At 39.3% G+C, this 23,491-nt stretch overlaps 1 protein-coding gene across 1 annotated transcript in view; it reads left to right on the forward strand.

The window, feature by feature from the left end:
- The first annotated feature begins 3,974 nt into the window (after positions 1-3,974).
- tnn (tenascin N) overlaps positions 3,975-23,491 on the forward strand; it is a 50,931-nt gene continuing 31,414 nt past the window's right edge. The window contains exons 1-8 of the mRNA XM_083890107.1: positions 3,975-4,099; positions 11,026-11,225; positions 11,342-11,542; positions 11,711-12,085; positions 15,709-15,842; positions 15,929-16,058; positions 18,369-18,551; positions 19,053-19,142. Coding sequence (XP_083746233.1) covers positions 11,036-11,225; positions 11,342-11,542; positions 11,711-12,085; positions 15,709-15,842; positions 15,929-16,058; positions 18,369-18,551; positions 19,053-19,142 — 1,303 coding nt within the window. The 5' untranslated portion in view covers positions 3,975-4,099; positions 11,026-11,035. The remainder of the gene's footprint in view (positions 4,100-11,025; positions 11,226-11,341; positions 11,543-11,710; positions 12,086-15,708; positions 15,843-15,928; positions 16,059-18,368; positions 18,552-19,052; positions 19,143-23,491) is intronic.

Consider the following 23,491-nt stretch of genomic DNA (forward strand, 5'->3'; position numbering starts at 1 on the left):
CAGATTATTTCAATTTTTATTCTCTTTGAATCATCAAACCAATCATTGCATTAAGAAGCTGAAACCAGGAAATGTATACAAAAAAACCAAAAACATTTATGTTAGTTCTGTCCTTTATTGTCCACTAACTAATCCCTTAACTAATCACTTCAGCAGGAAATAAATTGCTTGCAGTCTTTGCTTTTATGTCCATTTTAATTTTTATTTATGTTTATGACAGAATAAATCACTACATCTGTTTGTTTAAATAGATATGAGGAGGTAGTCAATATAATTCTTATTCTTATTTTGCAACTAATTACAGACAATATGCAACAACAATCAACTGAATTAGCAAATAATATACATATTAAACAAGGAAAAATCTGTCAGAGAGGGAAGATGGTAGAGCTGCAGATGACAGTAAATCACTTCCTCTATTGAACGGAGAAAGCTTCAGATAAAACAGCAGTATGCCCATAGACTATACTGCATATTTGATTCTGTTTTGACGAAACAAACAACACATGAATGGATTCACTGTGTGGCAGAAGAACGTTGTTAATTAAAGACGTCTTATGTAACATACTGTACATGTTTACATATTACATCCCCTACTAATCATCCCACGTTAAATATCTAAGCAAATTAAAGCAATATGCTGAAGTGGTGTTTAAGATGTTACACTGTCATATACATAAAACAAGGGACTTAATCACTATAATGTAATACTGGTGCTGCCCCCCAGTGACTCCAAGTCCATACATTGTTTTTAGTACATGTACACTGTAAATCTGCCAGCCAGTATCTTTAATTCTAACGCTTAGATTTAACATACAAATTTCAAATGACAGGATGTTTTTTTAAATTTTTTTATTAAACCACAAACTCATCTTCAAACAGCTTTCATCCCAGCAGATGCTCCCATCCAACATGATTAATGAGAATTAAAACAAAGTCTCACGTAATTAAATAGATAACAAAGCATACGGCAAATGAGGCAAAGCATTAGGGTCCTTAAAATTTTAGAGGAAAGCATCGCTGGAGAGAGGAAGTCTTCTGATCCAGCTCTGTCCCATATGTTAATTATATCTTTGCTTTAATGAGAACTCCAGTAAAACGGGGACATTTTCACATGCATACTTTTCAAATCAGCACCTTCTAATTATTATAAGTAATCAGTTTTATGACACCTTCAGTCAGCGGATTACAGGCAGCTTCTGGGTTGATGATGAACGGGGCGAATAAAGGGAAAATAACCGAGGTGTGTGGGCTTTTCCAGTCCAAATGTGGATCACATTAAAGAAGACATAATATAAAATTCCTCCCGCTGTGAGGGAGTTCACTTACATCTTTTACTGCTATGGGATATATTTCCCGCAGCATCGGCTGGAAACAGCAGTCGCTTACAATGGGGAAAAAGTCATACGTCTTCAAAAAATACAGCAATTTGCATGAAATATTTTTTCTCACAAGTGCAGTGAATGTCGTCAACTCCCACAAAGCATGTCCCCACAAACACACGAGAGCATGAATGGAGCTCAGTGTGCCTGCAGCTGAGGATTTGCCGGGTTTTGTTGCAAACGACAAATAGTTCAAATAAGGAAGGGGAGATGAATGGGAATGAGATGGACACAATGAAAGCTGGAGAGAAAGTTTGTTTTAGCCCAAGTGAAATCATCAAAGCCCTCTTGTCTCTTCATAAAAACAACCAAAATAAAATATAATATGGTAGAGGAAGTATTTCAAGGGTAAGTTAAGTCACTGTTTACAGGCAAACCATGAGGCATATAAGTATAAAAGATCTTTTAAAAATGATTAAAATCACTTTGTACCTTGCTGATGAATTGAAGTCATTTCACCGTTTTGGTTCCCAGGGTCAGTAAATGGCTCCAAACAGTGAGTTGATCCTAGATAATCAGTTAATAGTCTGCACACAAGTCTACACACACAGAGACGTGCAACGGCACAAAAAAAGATACTGCTGGAAACATGCAGACACTTGCTACACGACAACTTCCTCCTGCTGTTTATGGAAGCAGTGATATTCGACTAATTCAACATGATAAAAATGAAATGTAAGCCGTATTTAGATGTGAAAGTCTCCTACAGTTGCACTGTTATTTGAAGAAAATAAAGAAGATGCTGTGCACGACTAAAACATCACACATCCAGTGTGTAAACTCTAATATGACAGTCATTATGGATTATCCGGTGATGGTTCATTTATCTCTCACGTTGCTCCATTGAACTGTTTTCTTCCAGAGGCAGAGGAAGACACTGCTGAACAGGAACACATACCAATATTATCCTCTAAAACAGGGGTGTCAAACTGGCGGCCTGCGGGGCCACATGCGGCCCTCCAATCGATTACATGCGAGCAATATTTTTACAATAGTAATAAAACATTTGCTTGTAATTATTGTGTTATTAAATGTATTACACTCAATATTAAATGACACATATTAAAGCTGTTTTAATTACAGTTATCCATGTCGTTATTTGCAAAATGTTCTATTTATTTTAAAGTTGCATTATGTAATAAATCTAAATCAACTGGCCATAAAATCCTCCTAATATGTCACAGAGACTCAGGAATAATGTTCATATAACAAACTGAACTCACCAACAACAACAGTACAAACAAAATATTTGTATAAAAAAAAAACAGTTTGCAGACTGCAAATCATGTTTATGTTTTGAAATCATGTTTTGGCATGTGGCGCCACCTACCGCCATTGCAGTCAGTAGAGTCTCAGCTGCCGAGCAACCACGGGTTGCCAGTTACGTCAGAAAACGAAACCTAAAAGACCTCGGTATTTTGAATTTGAATGTAGTAACCGTTTTTGGCCACATTCTTACATATGGCACCTTTAAGTACACATCATCACACATATCAGAACAAGCACTTTTACTGTGAAATTCTGTCTAATATCATCATGAATATCTTATATTGCCCACTTGCGATTCAACAGTTGTTTTTTTCCCCACTTTTTTTTTTATCCAGACCGGCCCCCTCTTTACCAGACTAGCTGATCATTAGTTTCTTAGTTTAGATGTTGTTGTTTTTTGAGTCGAGTTGTTGCTCATTCACATCCACACCTGACCTCCTCTCAGCTTCAGCTCCAGTTTCTCTTCAGCAATCCCAATGTCTCCCGTCTTCCCGCAGAAATCTGAAACCTCGCTTACTGTATATATTTAGTGACAAACAGCCACTGTCAGCGTAAACTATTGCCAACCTTGACACCAGGTCTCTGCCAGTGGTCACGGTGGTTCAGGTCGGTGCCTCAGATCATATTCATGTGTCTTTTAAGCGTCTGCATTATTCCGAACTGTGTTTCACAGTAAATACTTGAAAAAAAAAAAAAACTGCCAGTCATACAACCAACAATATATCAGGAATCATGATTATGTCTTACAAATATATTCCAAGATGATGTTCGTTGCAGTAAATTTACCCACCTCATTTGTCTCCATGTCTAACTTGATATGTGTTCCACTGCTGTTTGTGTTTCATTTTAATTCAAATGTTTTTGTTTTTTTAAGTAGTCTTCTGTGAACAATTTGAATATAACATGTGCTTAGCCAAGGATAACCTGTCCCTGGTGGTTCCCACTGAGCCTCAAGGTTTTTCTTGGCTTTAAACTCTCCCCCTTTATACAGCTACTGTGTTTTTAGACCCTGCTTCTTCTGCTAAAGAGATTAAATCCAACCTTCTCAGCCACCGTAATGAAACGCAAACACAGGCAGGAAACAACCGATTATTTTAAAAGTGAATAATGTTTCGGCCCAAATGAAGGCAATGGTTTAGGTCGAGTGTGACTACACTCATTATCTCCCCCCCCCCCCCCTCTATCTATCATAATTACTTGAGGGGTTGAGAGGATGAGAGGAGAGGAGAAACTCCCAGACTAACTGCCCATTGGCCCATAGGCATTTGGGAGAGATTTTAACAATTGTAGAGGAGGGGGGGTAGAGCAAAAGTCAGTGGCAGTGTGGAGGTCTTTGAGTCACTGGGCCCAGTCTGTCAACAGGTGGCAGAGGGAGAGTGACGCTCACTTCTTCAGCAGAGAGAGAGAAAGAAGGTAGAGGAGGAGAAAGCTTGAGAAAACCCTCAAGGGTAAGGGATCTTATAATGCTACAATTTTTATCAATAAATTTGATTTTATGTATTTATTTTTTCAGTTGAATATTGGAATTTGAAATGCTACTGATCCAATGACCCTGTAATTATTTCTTTTGGAATGTTCTTTGTTAGATTCTTTGTTAGATTGTATTAGTTAATTTGTGCGTTTTTTTAAAAAATATAAATCAATGATTCCGTTTGCTTTGCTCCTTCTATTTGTTAGCTTTTCTCTCTTCTTCTTATCTTGTACTGAGGCTTTCATGAACACTCACCATCTATATGACAAGGGTCCCACAACTGAAATGTTAGTTATGTTACTTTGAAAGGCAGCACTTTGGTTGTGGAAATCTTGGTCAATGACACATATGTGGTTTCGCTGGATAAAATAGTTTTATTCAGTGTTTTATCCACGCACACTGATGTGTACACTGTCATTTACTATACTCTCACTTAGATGGTTGAACATGTTGTGCATTCAGATTCAGATCCACGTGCTCCTCCTCATACCTCCTTTGTTAATCAATATTTATTTGACTATATGTTGTGAGTTACAGTTGCCTTTCTGTAATTCCAAAACCAGTTTGTCCATTCTTCTCTGAACTCTGGCAGCAAGAAGGAATTTTCATCCTGCTGTATATCTTCTAGAGTGGATGGTTGTTCGTCTCTATATGTGGCTCTGTGATGGACTGTGTGTCAGCTGAGATTGGTACAGCACCCCCCGTGACCCTCATGTGGAGGATAAAGCAGTAGAAAATAGATGGATGGATGGATGTATATCTTCTTTTCTGGAGCATTCTCTGTAAAGCCTAGAGAGAAATTTGCTTCCCTTTTTTAAACGCTTGGTTTGAACTTCAGCAGGTCGTCTTTACCCTGTTTACAGCCTCAGTGCCTCTTGCTGTGACAGTATGTAGTTGTTTCAAACTAGTTTGTTCAATTAAGTTTATATAGACATGACTCAGTCCTCAGTTTCCTATCTTTTGTATTGGAAGGGTGCACTTGTATCGTGACTATAGCGAGAGACTAGGTAAAGATTTGTGCGCTTCAAAGGAACAGGAAATACGTCACTTGACCGTTCACTCGCTGTTAACGAGTGAGAGAACGTTTTTAAAGTACATTTGAATGCAGATTACACACGTGTAGTCACGTGTAGCTCGTTTATTAACTAATTGTATATGCTTTCGCCCAAGTTTGTTCGTCTGTCTGTCTGTTAGTGACCAACATAACTCGAAAAAGTCACGGACGGATTTGGATGATATTTTCAGGAAATGTCCGCAATGTGATCAAATTTTGGCCGTGATCCGTAGACACCATCCCTGGTTACAACACTCGCTGTCTGACCCAGGCACGCCACCAGGGTGTTTATTTTGTAGGCACTGAGCTGCCTTGGCGGAGGTCTGCGCTCTCCGAGTGCTTTTCTAGTTCTTCATGTGAGACTAGTGGGGCGGTCTATGGACAGGCCGTCACTGATTGTGTCCTATATTGTCTGCGAAAGTTCTTATTTCACCTACGTCCAGTTACCTACAGCTACTACTGAAGTCGCCGATATTGCTTATTTCTTAGTGTGTAGCTATGAACAGCAGTGAATCTTCACATAAAATAATACAAATATTTTGCACCTGTAACACGTTATAGTGTCTTAAAATATCTATTAGAGCTTCATTCGTTATTTATCTGTATATCCAGTTTACAACCACCCTGTACTGTAGATAATCTCATATACGCTCTGTCAATAAAGGTGCCAGCACCAATTCCCCCTCTGTGATAATGTAACATAAATATTTACAACGACGATGAGCCGGGCTGATAGATATTCTCATGTGGGCTGTCAGTCCACAAGATTTACATCTAATGCTACTGTGCTGGCTGAGGCAATACACAGAGTGCCTCACAAAATGAGCAACAGATGTGGGCCCTCGGCAATGCAAGATGATAGAGGAAGACGCAGAGGGGGGGGGGGGGGTAATAAGTAGGTGGGTTATTAGAAAAAGTATTACGATAGTAAAATATGCCAACTCCACAGCGACTGAAATCATTTGTATTATTTAAAATAATTATCTACGTAGGTGGATTTGTGTATTACTATGCGTTGTACTATTTTTCATTCTTTTTGGTATGGCTCATATTTTTTATCTGATAGCCCCACAGAGGATAAAGGGGCCCTCTACGGTTCTGATGGAGCCAAGTCCTTATCGAGGTTTCCTTGTGGTCTGTGCGGCAGCAGGAGGCAGACAGACTCGTGAAGATATGAGCTCTGCTCTCAGCCCATAATTGCTTTCAGCTTCGCCTTATTCATGGTTTCCCTGTTCTGTCTGCAAGCTGCTGCAAGGGGAAGAAGAGGATGAGAGTAAACGGATGCACATAAACAGTGCACGTTTGCAAGCCCACATAAAGGCATGACCTTCCCATTCCTCTTTCTTAAACTCTTTTTTCCCCTCTCATCCTCAGGCTTGTTTGGTCCTATGGGATTTCAGTCCGGAGTTTAAACCCGGTGAAACAGTCAGTCTTTTGTCTAAGGGTTTAATGGCTCTCTAGAGAGGATGGTGCAAATGTACACTTCTTCCACTGCCTCTCACTGTCTGTCTGTGTATACCCAATATGGGGACCTTTTTAAAGTTGTTTGTCTTGGTTCATGAAGTGTGTCCTCCCCTCCATTGCTTTCTTTCTTTCCTTCCCAGTTTTTGGAGACTTCTACAAACACACAGCCACACACAGCCACACAAGCATACGCCACAACATTTCAAGAGCAGACAGTACTGTATTGTCTCAATGTGATTAAAATGCTATTGTCACCTTTGGATGCAGCCCCTTGTTTGTCTCTGAAAAACTATAAATGACAAGTTTCATGCACATAGTTTACACACATGGGCTCAGGCTCACAGTCTTTTCTTTTAGCTTATAAACGAGTGAACACACATCACAGGTAGTCAACAAATATTTTACAGGCCCGTTGACATAGCACTGCTTTGACATAGAGAAGTTATTGTCAGGGAGGAATTTTTGCTGTGTTTATGGACATGTTGAATTTTACTTTAGCACTGGCTTGAAACCCAGGTTGAAATGCTATCTCAATGATCCACCGGTTGAAAGCCATTATGTTCTTTTTTTTCCTTCTTTTTCTTCTTTCCTTTTCTTGCAGTCTTATGCATGTTGACTTGAATGACTTGCAATAACTACAGCCTATACATTATGAATGTGTCGCACATTGATGCCAAAACAGGGTTTGTAATCTTTGAGTCCCTGGAGAAAATCCAGTAAGCCTTCTTTATTTATTTGTTTCTGTCTGCCTGTAAATCCCACCTTCCTGTCTCTCTGTCATTTACCCTTCCACTGATCTATTATACTGATTCATTCATCCACGAATTCACCCTACATTGATTGGTTTATCGTTCCATCATCCACTCAGCAATCTACTATTGTTGTAATGTAACAAAGTACAAATACTTTGATACTGTTCTTAAGTACAACATTCACACTGTACTTTGTTATTTATAGTTCTAGCAACTTTTACTTTTACTACATTTCCTAAATGAATTGTGTACGTTTACTCCAGGACATATCTTTGTTTCTACCAAATAAAATCAGAAGAACAATAGTCTGCATTTATATAGAGCTTGTCTGGTCTTGATGAACTGCTTTGCACCCACTGCTTTGAACCCACGACCTTCCAGTTGAAAGACAACATGCCTTACCACCTTACTCCTCTCTGTTTTAAATACTTTTACCTTTACTTCGAAAACTTAAGTACATTTTATATCAGGAAATGACTTTTGATACTTAAAGGCGCCATATGTAAGAATGTGGCCCAAAACAGTTACTACACTCAAAGTCAAAATAACCAAGGTATTTTGGGTTTCGTTTTCTCCACCACTGTAGCTCAGACGTAACTGGCAACCCGAGACTCTACTGACTGCAATGATTGGTAGACGGCGGTAGGTGGCGCCACATGCCAAAACATGATTTCAAAACATAAACATGAGTTGTGGTCCGCAAAAGATATTTTTTAATGCAAATATTTTGGCTGTACTGTTGTTGTTGGTGAGTTCAGTTTGTTATATGAACATTATTCCAGAGTCTCTGTGACATATTAGGAGGATTTTATGGCCAGTTGATTTATATTTATTACATAATGCACCTTTAAGTACAGCAAATGTCATATACTTTAAGACTTAAAGGGACACTGTGTAGTATTTATGGGTTTATATAACCCAAAATCCACTTTTGTATACATATTATGTGCTCCTGCATTGTCTAGTCGCTGTATAATATTCTTTGTTTCATTTTCGTAGTGTTTCAAAAAGTCATGTAAAATAACATGGTCGCGGGCCGCTACTGCATTGCCACGACGCCATGTTTCTACTGGAGCCTGTATAGACAAACGCGAGAGTACAAATCAAGCGTCTGTTTACTTGTAGCGGAAGTCCCGCCTCCACTCTCTCCGCTTCGTCTGCTACGGCCGCGGTAGCTCGCCCTCTCCCTCGCCTCACGAACTTCATCTGCTGACACGGAGAATGACGACGAGGACGACATTTGACCGGCTGAGGATACCGTAGCGCTCAGGGAAGGGAGGGGGTGAGCAGAGGAGCAGTTCTTTGTTGTAAATTTCAGCCTCTCCTCTAGATGGCACTATAAACTACTTACTTCACCTTTAAGTAATATTATAAAAGGTGACTTCAACATCTACCAAAAATCATTTCCTGGTAAAATGCTTGTACATTTTACTCCTACTACTTTAAGTATCCCTTTTCGGTACTTTATACAATACTGATATTTTGTATAAATACACACACACTGCATCCATTCATCCAGTCTCTGAAACAATAGTTTCTCGTTTGTGACTGCACCATTTCCCTCTTTAATTCCCAATTTCCTCTCTCTATGAATCTTTCATCCATGTCTTTCACAAACACTGGTGCATTCTCAGCATACAGCTGCAGTCTGTGGCTTGGAAGGTCACACAGTGCTGTCTCCTCCAACAGTAATAAGAAAGGAGGCCAAAAAAGTGTCAAGCATCAAATGAAAATCCTGACAAGGAGCTATACACATTATTACCAAGCATCTCCTCACACAAGTGCAGTCCAGTTCCACATAGATATTCAGCCTGCATCTATAATGTGTCTAAATGCTAGACTGTGACAGATTCACAAACACTCTCTGTCATTTCCTCTCTCAACCATATTATTCACTGTCTATCACTTAATCTATCTCTTCCAGTCTCCTGGTTTCCATCTATATTTTGCCTTATTTCCCACGCATCGCTCTCCATTTTCCTCTGAACAGTCTCTTTCACTTTGCTCTCTCAAATCTTGGCCACTGATAAAACACCCACTGAAGTCAACTTTTGGCCACCACATGGGCTGACAACAGCAATGTCTCAGTGATGTCATAGCCCGTATTTTTTGCACAGGCCTCCGTCTCTCTAACCACAAGCTATTGACCAGTAGCAATAAAAAGACAGATCAAATAACCAACTAAAATCAATCATACTGAGTTTGTACCGGTTAGAGACAGGTCAAGGCAAACACTTGTCTGTTTGTTTTCTTTGAAACAGACTGTTTTTTTTTTTTGAACAGAGCTACTTGAGTTACATCCTGTTTAAATGATCAAGTGTCACCTATAACCCAACGTTCTTTTTAAATAAAAAAATAAATTGTGTCCCGCTGCGAAAGGAGCTTTCCACACAAGTTATTTAAAGTACATATCAAATGGTCTTAGGGATCCCTGCTAAGAATCTGTGTTAATCTAATGATGGTTTCACCACAGTAGCTGGAAAATTGACAGTTTTTGTCTTGTTGACATTTTGATGGTCTGTGTCCAGTCCATTTAGAATCCATTTCTCCCTTTTTTCCAATTCCAGTGATTTTCACTGGGATCACTTACTTTTCTTCAAGGTTGCAACTTGGTAAAAACAATAGAAAATCTAAAAAATATCAGGAGTCTTGTTTACCTGATAAAGAGTGTATCAGAATCTGCTTTTACACCAGAAATTTAAATTCAGACCAAAGTCCATAAAAAGCCGACTGAAGTTCAGGAGTGGCATACTATTTTGAAAGCATATAATTTGATTTTCTTGGAGTTTACATGACATCACTGTCAATTAAACACAATGACATCATCTCCGAGGACAAGTTTATGTGCTGAATCTCTGGAGCAGTTGACTGAGCACAAGTTATGGTTTAGAGCAAAAGGGTCTGGCTGCTCACTCTCTGCTGCCACACAACACACGCTCACACGCACGCACACAACACGAAGGGTGGCACATAAGGGTATCCCATTGAAAGTAATGCCATTCAGACTGTAACTAATCCAGACGGTATTCTTTTTCCTCAGTTCTCTATAAAGGAGGACCAGTGAGCCTTGACGATAAAAATCTACAGTGTCAGTAGTCTGCAAAAGACCCAATGTTTCAATTTTTTAAATATTTTTTTCTCTTGGCTTCTCCCTCTCCAGGGTTCACCACAACGATGATCTGCATATTTAGTTTGGCAGAGATGCCCTTCCTGGTGCAACCCTCCCACTTATTTGGGCTTGTGACTTGCACAAGGAGTTCATTTTATGTGGCTCCTCTGTGGCTGGGGTCAATTTAGACCTCCTAAGTGACAATGAGCCTCGGTGATGGGTGCCTTGCTCCGTGGTATCCCCATGGTTACCCCAGCCCAAGACTTGGTGGGCACTCAAACCAAAAACCCTTCAGTCACAAGCCGAGTTCCCTTTCCACTTGGCTATGGGCTTGTCGTTTCAAAAATGCAAATGCTTGCACTTAATAAACAGATGGAATCTACATTTCAGCTTCATAGTGGTGTCATCTGTGTCAGAATCTTGAAAGTGAATTGGATTTACTAGGTCAAAAAAAGTCAACAGTCCCTGCTTTTTGTGGAAATATACTGAGATGATTGGTTTCACAGACACCTGCTCTTCTCTAGTCCTACAGCCATGACCACTAGACTCCTGTGGAGGCCCCTGTGCCTGTTGGCGCTACACTGCAGCATCTCGCTCTTCAGCTACGCCGACGACCTTCAGGAACCCTCAGAGCAGGGAGTCACCTTCAGCCATGTCTATAAAATTGACATCCCTGGGAGCTCCAGCTGTAAACTGGAACGCCAGTCAACCCAGGCTGAAACAGGTTATTAGAATACTTATAAACTGGACATTCATATTGTACCTAAATCGGTGACTATCGTGAGCCCTTACAGTATATTTAGTAATTACTTTGGCTCTGAACCTTGTCCTATGTTTCAGGCGTACAGACAGATCCCAGCACAAAAGCAGAGAATGATATCGTCTTCAGACACAACATCAGGCTGCAGACGCCGAAGTGTGACTGTGCGGAGTCTGAAAGCTTCCTGTCTTTGTTGTACAGAGTCAATGGGCTGGAGGAAGAAGTTAACTACCTAAAGACTCAGTGTGCTCAGGGCTTGTGTGGAAAAAGTTGTGCTGCAGGTAAGCTGAGCCACAAAGACTGACATGGGAAGTCAGTCAGACTCAAAAGTGATATTTGGTAGCATGATTTACAGAGAAATTTTATCAATACGCTCTACTGCAACAAATACCCCCAGGAACATGTAGTTCTGTTAAGCATACAGTATTCATTTTTCCCCCTTTCCCAAGGTGTGGACACAAGCTGCAGCGGTCATGGCGTCTACCAACACGACACCTGCAGCTGCCTCTGTTATCCAGGATGGGAGGGCCCCGATTGCTCAGTGTCTTCCTGTCCAGACGAGTGTAATGACAACGGCCGATGTGTGGACGGGAAGTGTGTGTGTCACCAAGGCTACACGGGAGACGACTGCAGCCAGATCACGTGTCCAGACAATTGCAATGACAAGGGACACTGTGTGGATGGAAAATGTGTGTGTTTCCCACACTTCACTGGCGAGGACTGCAGCATCCCTAAGTGTCCCAACGACTGCATCGGTAATGGCCAGTGTGTAAATGGCCAGTGCATCTGTGATGAAGGCTTTTATGGAGAGGACTGTTCATTAGGTAAGCTATTTCAATTCTGAATAATTAAAAAAAAGTACTTTTTATTTTTATTTCACACTGTGCATATTATCTGATAAATGCAATAGAATTTAAAAAGAGAGATGCAAAATACATTTTGTTTGTCCATTATGGGCTATTGTAAAAACATGGTTGTACAAAGATGTCATATAATCAGCTGATTGTCCACTTATAAAAAATATAATTGTTAATAAACAGTGATCCACTTAGTTAAAAGGATTAGAGTTTTAAATACTGTGTACAAGTACGAGAAATGTGTGAATTAAAAAAACTTAAACATACTAAATATTGCACAATGGTTAAATTGTGTAAATAAATATTGCAGTATTTGTGTGTATCAGAGACACAGTATTCACACCTCCTGTGGCAGAAGCTTGGTGATATAAAGCATTCCTACATGGCTAGCTGCATATATAATGGTTATAGTTCACAAGTGTATGGAGTATTATTTTTTTACTGTACAGTTTAATTATACTAGGCTTGTATTTTATTGTATTGAATTATGTTCATCATGAAAACTCCAGATTTACATAAAACCTTTTCATACAATCACCTCTATGGCTCTGCTCACTTTGTATCACAGATTCTCGAAGAAGTCCCTGTGCCATTAAGAATATAACACTTACCACTATGACCCCAATTAATTTCTTTCTCACACGTCTCATATAATTTATCATCTCTCATCTGTTTGATTTAGGTTTTAATGTTTCAAACATATTTTGAATGCAAATCTTCTGATGAGTAATATCCAGCCAAATCCACACAGATAAACACGCTTCAAGTTGGAATTTGACTTTAATGTCTCGTGAAAACAACCTGGCAATATTCTTTGTAGCTTTACAAATGAAAAAAATCGAGAAATAAAGGTTTAAATGATTTGGTACCATCTTAGTTCACCAAATATTTTTAGCAAAATAAATCTACCATGCCAACAAAAATGGTTTTCTTCACAACCATAGGCAACTTCATTTGTTATCTGAGTTGTTATCTGTAATCTGTTGATTTTTCTCTTATATAGGAATATAATACTGAGGAGCAGATCTTAGCGACTAAACTACACACTAAGAAATCAAAGTACGAGACCTAAAAAAGTACAAATTCTTTGTCGTTCCAGTTGTACCCTATCAGGGTACAAGCACTGTACCTTTAAAATTTGTACCTGCTTGCTTGTGTTATTTCTGCACCCCTAGTGAGAAAAATGTACCAAAGGTACAGTCTCGTACTTTGATTTCTTAGTGTGTAATTTGTAACTATTTGAAATAAAGCTTTAGTTCAGTTCATCAGTAATGGTTATTATGGTACAGCCGCAGTGACCTACTTCTATGGAATTCAAATAATCTCTCAATAGTTATTTCAGATGCAGCAGGTGATGAGGCCCTGTCAGTTTCCTGACTTTGTGACCTCTGGTAGCTTTAGCCTCTGGACCACTTTTGACTTCAGGCCACGTAATACCACAGAAATAAGAGAACACCCATCAATCATTTGGGGCTCCATCGAGTTTTAACCTCACAGTGGAATCATCACCTTTTTGGCTAAATGCACGACTTGCCAAGCCATTATCATGCCTCGGGGTAGAAAATTGCATTTTATAGAACTTTTAGAGCAGACGAGCTGCACTTTATGACCATGATAGTATTTAAAGTACTCTAGAGGATTTGGTTCAGATGAATGACAGATCATTTTGCCTTGTCAACTCGGGAATTGTACTAGAGAAGATGCCTATAATCTCCTTTAAATTACAATGTTTGTCTGTTCCTGTCAGTGGCATTTATTTTCCTTTTATTTACCTGGAAGGAGACCAACAGCCTTTCAAATGGACATTTTAGAAAGTAGAATAGACCATAGTCTCACAATAGCAGGTCAAACCCTTGAGGGTGTTTTAGTTTCTCCATGCTGGATTTTGCTTTGCACAGCAAATGAGCTTCATGTGTAGGTGATGTTGAATGGAGTCCAACATTAACAGTGGCAGCAGAGGTGAAGTCAGGGAAGTCAAGGAAAGTGGGAGGTAAGGAAAAAAAATCACTATGTTGATTCTAGGTGTTAGTAATAGTGGTAATAAGCAGTGGGCGAAGGCGAGAACTGAAGCAAAACAGTCAAGACCTTCTTTGTTTTATGTGGCTTCTTGCCATTTCAACACCTGGATGATGGATGTCAGTTTGCTCCCTTGGTGATGACAGCAACATGACACTCAAAGCTTTAGATTCCACCGTAGTCCACCGTAGTGCTGTTTCATTCCAATGCAACTGAGGATGACGCTTGAACAGCACTGTCTCATTCCTGAATATCAAAACTTTGATTACCACAAAAAGGTCATGTCACATTGCTATTCCTTTGGTGCACAACAGTGTTTATTATTTAGTCGCTTTATGTCAAAATGTGTTGTTTTAGTCACATTTTTCTTCTTCATAACACATTTCATTCATTTTTCGATCAGACGACTCAAATCCTTTCCCACTTTTTCCAGTCTTTAAACGTTAATTCATTTGTCCCAGCTGTTCTGAAATAAAACTCAAGGGTAAAGAGTGTTGATCTTCGTGCCTCCAGTAGCATTAAAAGAGTGCTAACATTAGGCTTCCTGTCTTAGCTGTGGTGAACAGTGTCTAAACCTGATTTTAATTACGTCCCCGCCAAAGCTTTAGCTGACGCCTTCACCACCCGTTTCACATTTCACCCTGCTGAAATATGTTTACATTTCTATGAAATGTGGTTTAATTCTGTAAATCCACCACCATTTAGCATTTATTTCAGTCTTTTGCACCCACAGAAGGTTCTTGTTCGTGGAAAGCCTCGCTCCCCAACACTGCTGACTTGATGTCTTCTGTTTTTTGGCTGCTGTTCTGTTATTGTATACTCTCCTGTACTTATACCTTCTTACACCTTAATCATTTTTCCACCATCACCAGTGAAGGACTTTAGTCTTGTGTGACCACTGAAAAAGCATTTTCTGTCCCAATCATTGCCATCTCAGGTTTAGGCAGAAACCTCAGCGTTTCATGAATTCTCTCCATTGCTGTAAAAAATGAACAGACAGGTAAAGGAGGAAAGAGCTTACAGTTAGCCGCTGGATTCAGACACACTTAAAAGTTGAAGTGTAGTTACTGGTGGTAATAGATAGAAGAAAATTCTATCTGTGTGAAGTCTTCACACAGTACAAGTTCGCAAATAGCAGAGATTGAGAGGTTGTGGTTTTAACCTATAAGCTGCAGTTCCTCATCAAACACTAAACTGCTTCTTCTTGTTCCCTGCAGTACTTCACACTGACCACATACTGTGATTTATTTCATAATAAATAGATCATGAATCCTGATTTATGCACAGAAACACAAAATCACAATGATTTAGCCTGCACACACCTCACACACCAGAAGTAACCAGAACTACACTATTTAATGACTGTCTCAAAATTGACTGTTGATGTATGCTTGTATATGCTTATGTATATGTGTATATATATATATATATATCACATAACTCTGTTAAGCTGCAATGCACTAAAATGGTGTAGAGTCAAGTCAAGTCTGCAAAAATTATGAATAAATGTTATGTTTAAATCTTTATGAAACCCATATTACATTTGTATCTTTTTATCTGTTTCTCTCTCCCAGTCTTTGGCCCTCAGGGACTGCGGGTGGTCCAGGTCACCGATGTCTCTCTCCTGGTTGAGTGGAAGTCAGTTCGTGGCGCAGAATATTACATTCTGACATATCATCCCAAGGATGACAGGAGCGCCTCAGAGCTGGTAACCTTTTTATTTTATTATTAGGTGTGTTGAACAATAGATGGAGCATAGAGGAACATCACTGCTTTGACTGGGCTGTCTCCTAGGTTCGGATCCCCAACACAAAGAACTCCCACCTGATCACAGGTCTGACTCCTGGAGTCGCCTACATCGTCCAGGTGTACGCAGTCATCAGAGAAATCCAAAGTGACGCAGACAAGATCGAGGCTACCACAGGTGAGCATGTTTTTTTTCATCTAGTTGTGATCTTATAAAACATCACATAATCTCTTGGTGAAGTTGAATTGTGAGCACACGTGTGAGGAGCAACAAAATGCTTAAGCCACTTCGATGTTCAGCAGAATCAAGGAATCTTTGTTGTCATACCTACTCTTTCGCATGGGATGATATCGAATTCTGCTTTTAAAGGTCCCAAGGATAATGTAAAAAAGCTAATCCAGCTTAATAACATAAATGATGATGAGCAGGATGGCAATCCCAGTTTGATGGAGAACAAGCATCACACCACAGTTAAATCATTTAGATCCTTGGTGGAAATTTGATCAATAAATGTATTATCATTTAATTGAGAGTGGTGAAGCAAAGTGAAAGAAAAAAAGAATGGAAAACAAAGAGAAAAAAGGACAAAATCAATTGTATTAGTTGTCTTTTTTTGTTATCATTTGGATATGATTTGTATGTACAGTAGTGCTCAGTTTCTTCAACAAAAGCAGAAAAAACAGGCTTTTACTGCCAAATTGCTGGTAAAGTAACGCCTGTGAAGATGTCTAATTAAATACCCAGCAGTACTGTCTATGTACATCTTAGGCTAAGTCATTTATTTTGGGACGACCGCAGTACATTAGCATTGTTCAGTGTGAGGACACCGGTGCTGCTGCGACTCATAAACAAGAATGACGCTTATTCACACACTTTTCACAGCTGTTTTCCAGCTTAAATGTTTAATCCAGGACTGCACATGGGACTCGTGACACACTATTTTTTTTTATTGGTGTAAAGTGATCATGTAAATTCACAATGCCTCCGTAAATCATGTTAATTATAATCTGTTTTCCAAACATAACCATTGATACTTGACATACCACACACACATTGTAATCTATAATTATGTTATCCCACACGCCTTATTACACTTTCAACTGCAGAACCGTATTTATTTTTTCAGTTACAGACAATGTTAAGGTTTCACAAAGCATACGTTTGCTATTACCTCTCATGAACATAAAGTGTGACACCCCCCTCCCCAGTAAATGTAATAATATCACTTGTGATGTTTAATTGCTTGCAGTTACTTGTGTAAATATGTTTTCCTGTACTTAAGTGTAAAAATATCTTAAGTACTTGTCACGCAAAGGCTCTGCTGAGAAATAAAAAACAAGCCTGACGCTCATCACGCGTTTCTTTAAAAGGCAGTTTGTTAAATTTAAAGGTAGCCTAATTACATGGAAATGGCTCCCCAGATGTGTTTAATGGAAATCAAACTTGCTCATAGATGTGGTGGGACACAGATGGGAAGAGAAAGATATTACTAGGCAGGATTGGTGGGCATGAGTGAGACGAACAGACAGACTGTAATGTGTAGGGTTAGCCATGGAAAACCTCAGAGCATGGTATTCCTGTATATGGGCATGAGGGAAAAAAATCCATCTGGCTCATGGAGGAGCAGAGAGCATGAGGCAGTCATTTCATTGAGCACATAGTTTTCAACTTCAATCGATGATCTACTTCAAAAGAGGGTTTAAGGGAATGTTTTTCTTTTTCCCTCAGGAAAGCACAATAGCTGGCATTTCCCAAAAAAAGTGAGCCCTTTTCATTTTGCACCATTTGTTTTCTTGTAGTGGTTAACATTATTGTCTCTTTTCACCATACGCTGCAAATCCTGATGGCTCACACTTTATCATGCACTGTTGGCTATTAGTTAGTGTTTGAGTGATCATTTAATTATATATAATGATGTGACTGAGCACTACATTGTATATGTAATGTTTTTTTTAAAAGTATAATTGGATATGTAAGATTTTCGGCCACATGGCAGAATAGTTGTTACAACGGTTGCTTTTTTTTGTTGCATTTACTCCCTGTGTGCGCACATGTTTTTTTTTTTAAATCTGGGTACTTCAACTACTTGGACACTGAATTGACTGAAAGTGTGGGTGTGAATGTGAATGTGTAGGACCTGCGATGGACTGACGACCTGTCCAGGGTTTAGCCCAACTTTTGCCCTATGTCAGCTTGGATTGGCACCAGCGAGGATAAAGTGGTAGGCAATGGATTGATGGACGTAAGATCATGTTTTGTGAAGACACTCAATGGCCAATAGGCAAATTCCTGCTTGGACCCTCTCCAAGGAAGGTCACATCAGTCAGTGCTAGGGATTAGCTGTCTTGCTCATGTGCACATGTGGGCGTAAAGCGAGGCAGATGGTTGTGATTACAGGAGCTTATAATGCAGACTCTCCAGTTTGAGGCTCACGTCTGTAAAACTGGATTCACCTATTATTGGTCCATGTCTTGCTTCCTTTTCCAGGTGTTTCTGCTATGGACGATGTTCAGGTTCTTGGCCAGACAGAAGACTCCATCCAGGTGGACTGGAGGAACCCACCAGGAGACGTGGATCACTTCAGGCTCACACTCACAGACCCAGAGGGACAGGAGGAGGAGCTGAACGTGCAGAGTAGCCAGGAGGCTCGCACTAAGCACACTATTGTGGGTAGGTGTTTTCGCTGAGTCAAAAACAATTTGCACTTATTAAGATGTCATTTGAAACGTTGTATTTATTATCTTAAGTTTTCAGTCAACTGTGCATTAGTTTTGAAAAATATTACAACTTTAAAGTACGTATTTGGCACTCATGTAGACAGGATTTATACTAGAACACATAAAGGCCTATAATACAAATACCTAAAAGACAGCATATGTCTTATCCTACATCTGAAAATGGCCTGTTAGGTAATACTATCAGACCTGACTGATACAGACTTTGTGTGTATACAACCCATCACACTGCTGAACAACTGTTTTTGGACAGTTTCATTTCAGTCATACTCCATCTTTCTTGACATAACACATTACTTCCTGTGTACAGTGTGGGAATGTCACAGTGCTATGGAGCGTAATCAGCATTGAAGTTATCTAACAGTAGTTAGAATGTAATGGACATTTGATTGTTTTTTTAAAAGTTCAGAGTTTAATAAACATCTTTTTCCTGTAGGTCTGTACCCAGGAACAGAATACCTGATCTCAGTGCAGACCATCAAAGGAATAACTGAGGGGAAACCATACTCTGTCACTGGTGCCACAGGTCAGTGTCAACACACTGGGATGAATGTGTTGTATAATTTGACTCTGTTTTATTACCAGTAAGAACAGAACAGACCGCTTCCATGCAGAAAATGCAGACAGCCTTTGTGCTACAACTGGCTTTGCATCAGTGCGAATGACACTTAAAAAGAACACTTGAAATGATAGATCAGCCACTTGCGGAAGCAAAACCCAGGGTATCCATTTTCCACTTAGTTCTGTATGGGGTGCAACCTCAAAAAACAGCTCTTAGGTTTTGTCGAGCTGTCTATAATTTACCAGTGGGCAGAAGCTAATAGAAAAAAAAAACAGATAATCTGTCACACACATTATTCTGGAACCAGTTTTACCTTTCACATGCACGGCCAATGACAACAGCGTAATGACGACAGTCAGCCAGACATGCAATTATGGGTTAGTAATGGAGGCTTGGATTTACAGCCTAATATCCTGGACAGTTTGTGATGGCTGTGGAGAACATGGTTACTGAGAGGAAATGTGATATGAATGGTGTAATGACAATAAATGTCCCCTGACAGTTGAGGTGAGGAGGTATATGATTTACACAATCTTTCTGGTAATGTCTGATTTTTCTGGCCTGGAAGTGGGTTTTTCAGGAAGTGGGTAGGAATTAGTCCGTTTTACAATTGGTCCTGGTATTCAGTTGCTTGATTTTAATATTATGTTATTATTATTTTTACATTTATATTTTAAATTGTCCACACTGGCAGAGCATAATCTCCAGTTTGTGTGTGTTGCTATTTGCCACTTATTGTCATTCATGTATCTTTATTTCTTTTCTTCTGCACAATTTGCTGATATACTGATTTTAAAAGCAGTCTTCAGATTGATGGTGCTTCAATTCTTAGATCCTTAGGCAGTCAATTTAATGGTTTTGAGTTTTAGTCATTAGTGTTAGGGGAGGTGTTGTCAGGACCCGACTGGCTCGAGGGGTCCTGTCATTGCCCCTTTTTTCTGGTGAGCGTGTCACCTAATTGCAGGTGCTTGTGAATGTGCTAATCTACACTGTGCAGACAGTGGCTTGTCTCCACTCCAGTAGCTATAATCCTTCATTTTTAGGTCGGTGTCACATGAAAAAGGCTTAGCCCTGATAGCCCTCAGCTGCGTGTGGACCGTCCAGTGACAGGCTTCAGTGACTGACATGACACCACAGAGAGTATAGTCATCTACTATATCTCTCTGAACACGCTGGTCACCTTGGGCTGGCGAGGTTGTGCGTGGTGATAAAGAGGCACACGAGGAGGAAAAATATGTAAAATACACGGAAAACAGAGCAATAACAATAAAGGAAAGATCACACAAGTGGCTGTCCTCTTCATGGGAGAGCGCGGTCACTTATGAGGTGATAACAAATGGAAAAATAATCACACTGAATGGAGAATTTATATCTAAAAGAAAATATTTTTTCCCCTGCTATAAATGCAGGTATAGATTATAAATGATTTGATTATAGTAGGATGAAAAACGTGAGCAGGAACAATGGATGCAATGAAAGGTCTTGATATTAATAGTGAAATTATGAGCAAGAATAATGACCACAGGGGCACATCTCCCATTATAGATGCTTAGTTGTAGAATGATTCCCCTACATTCCCTGTTCATTGTCCATTATTTCTCATTCTTTTATTCCAGTTCCTTTAACCTACAAACTATATTCTCATACCCACCTTTAATATAATATTTTATTTTACAAAAGATTTGAATGGTGCTGAATGTCATTTATTTTTTCAGTCTGACCCTGTAGCTTGTATAATGTAGATTTGATGGATGGAACATCTATTTTTAAACTATATATTTAAAGATTTCCATATGTGTATCCACAGTGTTGCTTCCTGAATCATCTTCTGTCTTTGTTGGTCTTTAAAAATACCCATGGTCATGATGTACATAATAAGTAAAATGATTCAATTACATATTTGAAAGCACCAGAATCAAAGGACGTTCTGTTTGGGGACGTGCCATTGTCACTCACCTGCCAAAAGATTATTAGGTGTATAAACACAACACACCACGGCTGCTTCTGCTGCAAATCCAATAAAGTCTACACCGAGGCCTATATAACCCAGAGCAGATGGGCCTGACGCATGGTAGAGAGAATGAATGTTTGGACTTGATGTTATCTGGACACATCTTAGTCACCTGATGTGGTCCAGTGGGAGAACCATGTCTGCTCAGATTTAGAAATGACTGATGTATGTTAACTAACTGGATATGAGAAAAAAGACGTTTAAAGAATGTAATGGGATCCATAAAGGATTGACTTATGAATGGTAGTTTGTTAGATCTATCTATCTATCTATCTATCTATCTATCTATCTATCTATCTATCTATCTATCTATCTATCTATCTATCTATCTATCTATCTATCTATCTATCTATCTATCTATCTATCTATCTATCTATCTATCTATCTATCTATCTATCTATCTATCTAGCACAAGTGGTAACTGATCAGTGATTTGTAATAGCTAAAGGAGCTTTTATATTATCCATATCATTTGCACCTCCAGATGCAGACAAATAAACAAGTCAGCAAGTCATATATGGGTTTGCTTACTGTACTTGAAAACACACTTAAAATAAATCGGAAAGGGACGAGGGATCATATATCACAATTGAAGTACATTTAAAAAAAAAAAAAAGAAAAAAGGTTTGTATTTGACATAAATTATTCCTTCGATCCATCTGCAGACATACATGAATGTATGGCCTCCACTGCACAGTGAGGCCGTGAAGCTGAATGATGGCCTGTTACTACTCTGTGCCTTGTGGTCAATGCCTTTGCGGAACATGCCACCCATAATGGATAAGCTTTTTTCCAAATGGCTGAAGCCACAGCTGATGTTATGCAGCCCGGTAGCTGTGCCTGTCGCTCACCAGCTACCGGGGTAGAACTTCTTGAGTAAAAACAATCTATCATAAACTGTAACTTCAGAGCAAGCGTGGGCTCACTCAGTAAGCAGCAGTGTTTGGAAGAAGAGAGGAAAAAAAATAATTATAATAACATATACGTAGAAACTGTCAGACAGCAAAGTTATATAAGAGCAAAAACAACACGTCTTTGTTCAGAGGGTAAAAATATATCACCAGAGAGGGAGGAAGCCTGTGTACTGGACGTTTACTTTGCTAGTAAAAAGTAAAAAGGATTGCTCTCCAGAGAACCTAATAGTTGTACTGTTTTTCTCCACCCTGTTTCAGTCCAGTGTTCTCGTCAGTCACTGTGTGCACTATTTCAAGGATCCAGAAACATGTGTTTGCTGCTCATTCATCTGTCATGGCGTAATTCCATGCTTCCATTGATGGATGACCTTAAGGCTAATTTATGCTGCCATATTTCACAGTGTCCTTCACGTGAAATATGGTTAAGCACTACATCCACTAGAGGGCAGTGCACAGTCAAGCCTTTCTGGCAACAATTTTGTACAGTGTAGTAACATGGCAATGGTGAAGAATGTGACAATATTACTCTTGTTATTGTTTAATGTTAAATTTTAATAAGTCTCATTAAGAGAAACACAAAAAGCCCAATAACAATCAAAAAGAGACACAATGGGAACAAATACATGTGTCAGTCTTTGGGTATTGCCCCTTTGTAGCTTTTGGGCCCATTATCCCATAATCCAACGATGTATTTCTAGGTTGTAACTGTGAAAATATTAGTTGTTATAATGTTCACAGACATTTTCACAGACATTCAGAACAAAAAAGCTGTTATTTGTTTTTTACTGAGACAGGAACTTTTTTTTTTACTGGGAACACTGCTCACTTAAGATTCTTGGACTTCTGTGTGACCTCTCATTTTCAGTTTGCCGTAAGTGGAGTGAATTTTCCACAATGGAGCAGTTAGTGCGTGGCAGTCTGTGCAGCAGTGTAGCCACAAGGACAGAGAAATGACAGCAGGTAATGGGAAGAGAGACAAAGGGTGGATATAAAAAGCTAGACAGAGAATACAGACGTGACAGCTCAGTGGTGACAGCTGAGCAGCAAGTTTGACTCCAGGAACATCATTAATTATTTTTCAACAGACACATGATTGATGATTATCGAGTGTCTTTTTTTTTTTTGTTCTGGCGAACTGTCGAGGGTGTAGCCCGCCTATCACCCAATGTCAGCTGAGATAGGCACAGTACCCCCCCACAACCCTCTGGTGGAGAATAAAGCGGTAGATAATGGATGGATGGATAAGGAAAAAAGAAACCAGAAAATGTTCATTTGTAATAGTAAAATTAATTTAAAAAAAAACAAACGAATAAAAAAAATCATCAGGGACACCATGATACCATCTATCATGATATTTGCAAATCATATATTGCGATATACTGACACAA

This window comes from Microchirus variegatus (genome assembly GCF_963457635.1).
Source record: "Microchirus variegatus genome assembly, chromosome: 5".
Lineage (NCBI taxonomy): Eukaryota > Metazoa > Chordata > Actinopteri > Pleuronectiformes > Soleidae > Microchirus > Microchirus variegatus.